The sequence below is a fragment of the Mus caroli genome, chromosome 10 (genome assembly GCF_900094665.2).
Source record: "Mus caroli chromosome 10, CAROLI_EIJ_v1.1, whole genome shotgun sequence".
Classification (NCBI taxonomy): Eukaryota; Metazoa; Chordata; class Mammalia; order Rodentia; family Muridae; genus Mus; species Mus caroli.
The window spans coordinates 74366970-74376501 of record NC_034579.1 but is presented as its reverse complement, the minus strand read 5'-3'; the positions used below and the strand labels follow the sequence as shown (position 1 = coordinate 74376501).

The 9532-nt window shown below is 58.4% G+C and overlaps 1 protein-coding gene across 2 annotated transcripts; it reads left to right on the top strand.

Moving 5' to 3' along the window:
• Positions 1-1240: 1240 nt before the first annotated feature.
• On the top strand, positions 1241-8751 carry Mex3d (mex-3 RNA binding family member D). 2 transcript variants are annotated; one of them, XM_021174385.2, is made up of 3 exons: positions 1450-2225; positions 6489-7871; positions 8048-8227. In XM_021174385.2, the coding sequence occupies exons 1-3, from the start codon at positions 1466-1468 to the stop codon at positions 8101-8103; spliced, it is 2199 nt and encodes a 732-aa protein (XP_021030044.2). In that variant the 5' UTR covers positions 1450-1465; the 3' UTR covers positions 8104-8227. The 2 variants fall into 2 exon arrangements, with proteins under 2 accessions (XP_021030043.1, XP_021030044.2); XM_021174384.1 differs by having other exon boundaries at positions 1241-2225; positions 6489-8751.
• Positions 8752-9532: the final 781 nt, after the last annotated feature.

Genomic DNA, 9532 nt, shown 5'->3' with positions numbered 1-9532 from the left:
TGCAGTCAGCCGTAGGCAAGGACCCAGACAAGGTCCATCCTGTTCCCTGTTCATGAGAAATCTCAACAGGAACTCTGAGGTATATGCAACAGCTGGGGACAGTATGGCCCTGGAGGTGGGCAGAGCCTGTGGAAACGGCTGCCTTCTGGCTGCCTTCTTCAGAGCCCAGCATCTCCAGTGAGGGTCGTCTCAAATGGTTATGGGCATTGTCTGCTGGGAAGCGATTCACCCCACAATTCCTAAGTGCTTATGTCTAAGTTTGGGTAGACACAGCCCCCTCCACCCCCAAGGATGAGTTGTTGGGAAAGACTTGGCTTGGGGAAAGGGACCTTTGGCTGCCCAGACACCGTGCCAGGAAGGACGTGACTCGGGGAATGGGTCCCCAAGTCATTAGATGTGCTTGGGATAGAGGCGCCGTCTGGAGGAGGACGGAACCAGCTGGAAGAACACAGCACAGGAGCGGGCGCCACCCTGTTACTCAGAGAGGGTTCCATGACTTTGAGGGTGAGGTGGGGGACCAGAGTCACTGTGGTACCCTAAACTAGAGAGTCCCCAGGTGCACATAGGTAGAAGTCCCCGGCTTCTGGAGGGCAAGGACAGCCTGGGGCAAGCCAGTACAAGAGAATATTGCCTTTAAGATGAGATGGTAGTCACAGTGTAGGGGCTGATGTGAAAGAAAACACCCTGTGGCTGCGAGGTGATCCCTGCCAGAGGGTCCCCAAGGTCTCCAGGCACACGGGGAGGATTTCCCTGCTCTCGAAGAGCGAGGACTGACAAAGGAAGAAAGACACAGGAGGGGGACTCTACACTTTTGCGCACAGAGATTTTGTGGGATCGGTGAAGGGGAAACACAGTGTGGCCGCGAAGTGATCCCTGACAGAGGTCCCGAAGGTCCCCTGGCGGGCACTGGGAGGAGGCCGGGGAAGCCAGGGGTGATGGTGAGGGCTCCTGGAGCACACGTCCCTTCCAAGATCCCCGGGACACACCGAGGTGGCTCTGAGAACTGCGGGCTCCACCGACCCACCTGTGGCGCCTCCCGCAAAAGCGGGCGGGCCAGGGGGAGGGGAAGAGGGAGGAGGAAGGGGAGGGTCCGCACCCTGGGCGGGGGCGGGGCAAACACGTGACTGCCGTCCCGGCCCGCGCGTGCGCAGCGGCGTTGCCCATTGTTGGCCGCGGTGACGTCGCGGGGCGGGGCCGGGGCGGGGCGGCGGGAGGGCGGAGGGAGGGAGGGCACGAGCGTCCCGTGCCACCGCCGCCGCCGCCGCCGCCGCCGCCGCCGCCTCGGCCGCCCAGGAGCCGCCGCCAGCCCCGCCACAGCGCCACCGCCCCGCAGCCCCGCGTCCCCGCAGTATCCCCGCGCCGCCGTCCCCGCCCCGCCGCTGGATGCCGGCGGCCGGCGGCCGAGCTCGCAGACGCGGAGGGCGGCGCGGGCGGCGGCGGCGGCGCGGGCCCGAGCGCTAAAGCCATGCCGGGCTCCACCGGGCAGCCCGACGCGGGCGGCGCGGGAACCGGGACCACCGCCGGCGACCCCGGGCATCCGCACCCTGCACTCGCGGGAGCCGAGGATGCCGCGCCCCGGCCGCCACCCGAGCCCGACGACGCGGCCGCTGCGCTGCGCCTGGCGCTGGACCAGCTGTCCGCGCTCGGGCTGGGGGGCGCGCGCCCCGGAGATGAAGGGATGGCGACACGCAGCGCGGACGGGGCGACAGAACGCGGAGAGGATGAGCCCGCGCCCCCCGACGAGCTCGAGGTGGCCGTGGCGCCCCCGGTGACTGGTGCGCCCTCGATGGGCGTGGGACCCTCGATGGCCCTGGCACCCTCGGTGACTTGTGCACCCTCGATGGCCCTGGCACCCTCGGTGACCAGTGCACCCTCGATGGCCCTGGCACCCTCGGTGACTTGTGCACCCTGCATGGCTGTGGCACCCTCGGTGACGGTGGCACCCTCAATGGCACTGACACCCTCGGTGACCCTGGCACCCACGATGGCCGTGGCTTCTTCGGTGGCCCCCGGCGGGCTGCCTCTTTTGGACCCCGACGTGAGCCCCCGGCCATCACCCCCAGACGTGTTCGCCAGCTTCGCGCCACACCCGGCTGCCCTGGGTCCCTCGACGCTGCTGGCTGAGCAGTTGAACGTGATCGGGAGTCGCAAGAAAAGCGTGAACATGACCGAGTGTGTGCCGGTGCCCAGCTCGGAGCATGTCGCGGAGATCGTGGGTCGTCAGGGTGAGTGGCTGCCGTCGAGGGGTGCAGGGGTGCACTTATTCTCCTGGATAAATATTGAGGGGGGCACGTATGTTTTGGTGGGAGGAAGGGACAAGCTGTGACCCGTTTTAGCCCAGGGTGAATGTGACCAGGAGACCCCAGGGACACGCCCCGTGTGGAATCTAGGCCTCGGTGGATTTCTTGGCGCCTTTGTTCAAAGCTGCCGGCTGCTGCAGAAGTTGGGCACTGCCCAAGCTGTGGCCACAGCCGCGGCCTTTGTCTGGGTTCCTAGGGACAACCACAGTCCATGTGCCATAGCTGGGGACACCTTAGGACATAGGCCCCTTAGAAGCAGCTAGGGCTGCCCCCCACCCACCCACAGATAGGCATGGGGCGGGGCCAGCTTAGACTTGCTAGCCCAGGGAGGGTGCCCGGAGGGCAGGATTGAAGTATAGTAGTTTAGATAGAAGGTGCCTCTCTTAGCTCTCTAGCTTGGGGGTCCAGACTAGGTGCTGTCCTCTGAGAAAAGGACTGTAGCCCCCAACGAACCCTGAGCTTGAGAATCTGGCATTTATAGGAGGGTCTCCAGGCTGTAGAAGCTCTCCATTGGGTTCACCCCGCCCATCTTGACAGGCTGACCCCCAGCGGGCCCAGGGTGTAGAGATCTAAGCTACCCAGACATGGGGGTCCCTGCGGTAGCACTGTGGAGCTGGGGAGTGTCTCTGTTGGCCGCCCCATTGTTCTCTTTGTTCGAAAGCCAGGCTGAGATTCGCACAGTGACATCAGGCCAGCCGTTGCTCATTGGCCCTTGAGCTGCTGGGGCGGGCAGGACTGTGGTGGGCAGTGCCCGGCCCTTCACACACCCACAAGCCTGGGTAGTGGTGACCCCCAACTTTCCCCTTCCCTCCTCACCACAGCAGCCCACTCCTCGTATCCCGGCTAAGATCAGGGATCAGCCTAGTTCTAAGAACTTTAGGGTGGGGCTCAGACATCCCTGGACCCTCAGGAATGGAGGAGGATGTTGTGAGTGGTTTGAATTGCAAAGGTGACTGCCATCCTCCAACAAGCAAAGGCCACCCGTGGCCACTTCCCAAGTTCCAGGAGTGTCCCCTGCTCTTCTGTCATTTATCCATTCCATGCCTACTCAGAATGGGCACTGCTGGGCCAGGGGCTCTCGAGGGTGGGGACAGTCATCCGTAAGCTAGCTGTCCCTTTGTGTAGGCTCAATGCCACCCTGGGCTGGCTTCCCTCCCAATGCCATCCCCTGTAACTGTACCGGGACCAGTTTTCCAGACCTGTTCAGAGTCTTTGTGGCCAAATGAAGAAGTCAAGGATTGTCATCTTTTGTCCCAAAGTCACCTGCTGCTTGCTGCCTCTTTCTGGAGGCGGAGCCCACCACAGTTCCATGTAAATGTATAGCTTAGCACTCTTTGGAGAATCAAGTCCAGGGGCATCGGGCTCAGTCCCAGACTGCTGTGTTACTGGGATGTAGGGTGCCATTGGTGGCCAACAGCAAGCTTGGCCTTGAGTCCCCCACTGTGCTGGAGTGACCCCTGGACACAGAGCAGATGTTCTTAAGCCCTGGATCGGGGTGGTCCGCAAGTCTCAGCTCAGTAAATGGACTCAGAGCCACATGGAGGGCACCCTGGATATAGGGACAGGATGTCAGCCTCAGGGCCCTTGCCTCTGACATCTGTGGTTCCAGCTTCTCCCACCCAAGCGCATCTAGCCTAGTTGACCATTTGTCGCCGTGATAAAACAGCAAAAACAGCTTGGGAGGACGAGGTTTATTTTAATCTCCCAGCTACAGCCGTTGACTGAGGCTGCGTGGATGCAGAGGCTGTTGGGGGTGCTACCTACTGCTCCTCATGGTCTCTTCCACCTGCCTGCTTTCTTTGAGAACCCAGGACCACCTTGCCCAGGGATGGCACCACCCACCAATCATGAATCACTAAAATGGCCCATAGTCATGCGCACAGGCCAGCCTAATGGACACAGATGAGAGTCCCTCTTCCCCAGTGTACCTAGGTTTGTGTCGAGTTGACACACCTTCTGTCAGGTCCTTTGACCTCTTCTCTTTTTTTTTTTTGGTTTTTCGAGTTGACCTCTTCTCTTGACTGTGTGTGCCTGGGTTCGTTCCCCCATTCTTCCCCAGGGTGTTTCCCTGAGCTCATGGTTACCCATCAAAAGCCAGGTCACGTCCATGGACACAGGAGATGGACCCTACCTGGCTTCCATACCTAACCTGAGCCCCAGGGAGCCAAGGCCTGCCTATCCCCTGGTACCATCCTCTTGTGTGAGCCTCAGTCTTTTTCAGATGTATAATAGACTGGAGGGTATTTTGAGCCATGCCACTGCCCTTCACTGGGGGACCACACCTCCAGCACCTTACTGGAGGATTCTAGGCAGAAGCTCCACCCCCGAGCCACACCCCCAGGCCAGCTCTGTTGTTTGTAGCCCAGGCTGACCTCCATCTTAGGCTGGTTCTGTCTTAACCTCCTGAGTACAGAGATAGCCATGTTTGCCACATGCCCTGCCTGCTCCTTGTGTCTTCTTGGTCCTTAGGGCCCTAGCCACCAACACTACCATCAGGGGCTAAGGCTAGGTCACAGCTAGGGAGAGGCCGCTGGCTGGACTGGGAGGGGTCCTTGTCCTCACTCACTGCCCCCCTCCCTCTCTCTTTCATCCCCCCTCCCCAGCTAAATCCTGGGTCCCTATGTGAAACACCAAATGTAGACCAGGCCTCTGTCAATTAGGACCCTCCCACACCCACACGTCCCCTCCTGAGCCGCTTCTGAAGTGGGGCACACACTGCCTTATGTACTGGGCTCCACCACCACACCCAATCCCTTCCTGGCTTCCAGTGGATAGGAGTAGAGGTCTGGGCAACCAGATGATGGGCAAGCCTGGTACATTTTGGGGTGTTAGTGCAGAGACTTTGGATACCCTCTTGTTATTGGGGTCCCCTGGAAGAAGGCATGTAGCCAAGCAGAGGAAGTAATCCCTCAAACACTGGTCCAGGAGACCAGAAAGTCTGGGCACACTTGGAGTGGCCAGAGAGGTGTGACTTTCCCTAGGGGGCGCTGCTGAGCCCCTGCTCTGGTCATCGCGGAGGTCACTCTCCAGGGTCTACTCTATTAAACCTGCTTATTCAGCAGCTTTTCTGGTGCTGTGGGCCACCTCCCAGATGCTCCCGCCACCAGGGGAGGCCCTCCCTCAGGGACACTCCTGGGACCCCGTGGGATCAAAGACTTCAGAGCCTCACTATGACTTTCCGGGTGCCCCAGAGATATGGTCTAGGAGTTCCCATCAAACCGAGACTGTAGCCTGGTAGTCTGAGAGGATTCCTTTGGTAAAAAATAAAAACAAAAAACCGGTCATGAGCCGGGCGTGGTGGCGCACGCCTTTAATCCCAGCACTCGGGAGGCAGAGGCAGGCGGATTTCTGAGTTCGAGGCCAGCCTGGTCTACNCTACAAAGTGAGTTCCAGGACAGCCAGGGCTATACAGAGAAACCCTGTCTCGAAAAACCAAAAAAAAAAAACCGGTCATGGCAGGTGTTGCCACCCTCTGGGCCTCAGGCTTCCACTTCACACACTGCCCTAAGAGTCTAGAACCAGGGGCAGTCTCATGTAGCTCAGGCTGGCCTTGATCAAACTTGCTGTAGCTGAGCCGGACCTTAAATGTCTATCCTCCAGCCTCCATATGGCCAGTGCTGGAGATGAGAGAGTAGCTGAGCTGCCTAGCTGTCCTTGACTTTATGGTAATCCTCCTGCCTCACCCTCCCAAGTTCTGGAACAACAGAAGTGTGTTTAACTACCATAAAGGGCCAGTAAACCCCTGTGGACGGTGGCAGACGGCTGGCATACCTGGATTGTTTTGAGTCCTGGTTATTACATCCCAGCTAAGATTGGGGAATGATTGTCAGCTGATGCTGGGGGGTGTGGCCAGGTTCCCTTCATTGAAAAGTTTTACTTATTCATTCATGGGGGGGGGGGGAACACAGATTCAGTGGGAGCTGGGTCCTTCCTTGCACTACACTGGTCCTGGTGAGTCAGAGTTCAGTCATCAGGCTGGGCAACAAGTCCCTTTAACCCGCAAACTACCTTGCCCTCCCTGCCCGGGTGCTTGCTCTTTTGGCCAGGTCTTTGCATCAAGAGATGGAAATGAGGCCCAGCGAGAGTTCGTTCACTCAGGGAGTTGGTGGACTGTCCAGGTATAGACCATGGGATATGGGTATCAAGTTTGGGTGTCCTAGGTCATGTGTCTCCCTCCCATCTTCCTAGGGTGCAAGATCAAGGCCCTGCGTGCCAAGACCAATACCTACATCAAGACCCCAGTGCGCGGTGAGGAGCCAGTCTTCATCGTGACTGGGCGCAAGGAGGATGTGGAGATGGCCAAGCGGGAGATCCTGTCGGCCGCTGAGCACTTCTCGCTAATCCGAGCCACACGTAGCAAGGCGGGCGGGCTGTCGGGGGCCACTCCAGGCCCCCCTAACCTGCCGGGCCAGACCACCATCCAGGTGCGCGTGCCCTACCGCGTGGTGGGGCTGGTGGTGGGGCCCAAGGGCGCCACCATCAAACGGATCCAGCAAAGGACGCACACGTACATCGTGACTCCTGGGCGCGACAAGGAGCCAGTGTTCGCTGTGACCGGGATGCCCGAAAACGTTGACCGTGCGCGGGAAGAGATTGAGGCGCACATCACGCTGCGCACAGGGGCCTTCACTGATGCGGGCCCCGACAGTGACTTCCATGCCAATGGTACCGACGTGTGTCTAGACCTGTTAGGAGCTGCAGCCAGCCTCTGGGCCAAGGCCCCCCACCCAGGACGGAGGCCCCCCGCGGCCACCGGCGGCCTTCGAGGGGATAACGCCCTGGGTGCAGCCAGCACCCCTGAGCCCTTCTATGTGGGCAGCCGTGGAGGGCCGCCACTGCCGGACCCAAGTCCCAGCAGCCCCTATGGGGGCTCAGGCAATGGGGGCTTCACATTTGGTGGGGACGGTCCCAGTGCCCCAACGGGGACAGCCACCCCAGAGGACTGTGACTTTGGTTTTGACTTCCTGGCGCTAGACCTGACCGTGCCTGCCACGGCTACCATTTGGGCGCCCTTCGAGAGAGCCGCGCCCCTGCCAGCCTTCAGCGGCTGCCCCGCAGTTAATGGGGCACCCGCGCAACCCAACACAGGCACACGGCGCAGTAGTGGCGGTGGGGCTGCCACCACGCCGCGCCACTCACCCACGCTGCCCGAGCCAGGAGGACTGAGCCTGGAGCTGCCGCTGGCGCGTCGAAGCGTCCCAGATCCAGTGGGTGCTGTGCCTTGGCGACCCCCGCAGAGCGCGCTGCCGCCTTTCTCTGGCAGTACCACCTTCTCCACAACCCCCTCTCTGCCCAGTACAACCCTGGCATCCTCCACCCTAGACACTGTCCCCTCGGAAGGCAACCACAAGCCATCTACCACAGCAGCGAACTCCTCTGTGTCTACTGCAGCCCCTGGCCCACCCGCGGCAGCCTTGGCTCGAGAGTGCGTGGTGTGCTCCGAAGGTGAGGCCATGGCTGCGTTGGTCCCCTGTGGCCACAACCTCTTCTGCATGGATTGTGCTGTCCGCATCTGCGGGAAGAGTGAACCAGAGTGTCCCGCCTGCCGCACGCCGGCCACCCAAGCCATTCATATCTTTTCCTAGTGTACCCCTACTTGATGGGGTGGCCCTGGCTTCCCCAAGCAGGAGGGCCTCAGGCCTCGGGGTGGGAGAGGAGGGACCGGGCAGGACTTGGGGGGAAAGGTGGGGAAGTGGGGAGGTCAAGGGGCCTATGCGTGTCGCAAACAGCTTTAACTCCTGCAGCAGGCGTCGAGGCCATCAGCTTGCGGCCCAGCGGCAGCGCCTCCGTTCTTGACAAGTGACAGTATTGAGTGAGCCGGTGACAATAAACCGGAAAATTCTCTGTTTGCACTTTTTATTAAGACGCCCCTTCCCGTTTCTGGGGTGATCTTAAAACAAAAAATAACACGATATTTACAACTCTCACTGGATTTAACAGTGTGGATTCTTGTAGAAACTTCAAAAGGCAGGTGGCTTCCCCCCGCCCCCAACACACACTCCCTTTTTTGGGGGCAAACATACCATTTTGTACATCAGCCACGGGGTGGACAAGAGGAGGGTAATGGGAGGGTATCCAAGGGGGGTCCCATCGACAGATTTATAACTTGTTTTATTGTGGTTGTTTTGTTTTTAAATTAAGACTCAGTGTTGCGGTTTTTTTTTTGTTGTTTTTTAAAAAGGTTTTTAAAGTTTTTTTTTTATTGTTATTTTTACTTCATACTTCCTGTGTATATGTAGGGAATTTATATTAGATATATGTACTTTACGGAATAAATTTTAAGAACTAAAATATATTTTATTTTAAATAAAGCAACGGACCTTTAATCTTTGACAGCTAAATCACTGATTATATATTTGCTGAACTGATTTAAGGGTTTAAAAACATTGTATCCAGAGTTTTATTTTTGGACTTGAAAGCCTTCTTAATAAAGTTGTTTTCCTATATGTAAGCGCTGGCGTTCGCGTGGTGTGGGAGGAGGGAGCGAGACCCTAAGGATAATGTCCATTTCATAGAAGAGCTGTGACCCATGGGAAGGCAAACAGCTTCTGAGGGATATATATACCCCGTGCATATTTGGGGGACCCACCATCCACTCCTGCAGCCTGCACATAATGTGTGAGCCCCTCTCACCCTAGGAACAGACCTCAGCCACCAAGGCAGCTGAGATGCCAAAAGACTGATTGTGGAGTTGATGGTTGCTGGGCAGTGAACACCCCTAGTTAAGAGATTCTAGTAGCATTTGTGACCTGACCTGTGGGATGAGTGTCATGCTGTTCTGACAACAGGTGAGGGGGAGGGGCTGTGGCGAAAAGGTGGGGGGCGCGGGGGAGGATGACAACACGATTCACTTCTGCTTACCCCAGATACAGAGCCTACTGCAGGACAAAGACAAGTCCCACTTGGTGAACAGACGGGTTTTATTGGGGTTACAGGAACAGAAACGAGCCAAAGACAGCTGTACCACCAAGGCCCACCCAGCTTGTGTGACAGCTCCCAAATCTGGGAACCTGAAGCACACTGCACAGCCTGCGTGCCTCAGGTCCAGAGCCAACCTTCGCCTGGTCCGGTCACACATGCCACTCCCCCTGGGGGTTTTCAGCTCCCCAACCTAGGGGAAGCTCTGCTTGATCTGTGCTTCAGCCTTTCCGGACACGGGACCCTAGAGGGTCAAAAACTTCTGCCTCTTCCTTGGCCATGGTTCAACTCCTAGGCAGGTTCCAGAACCCATA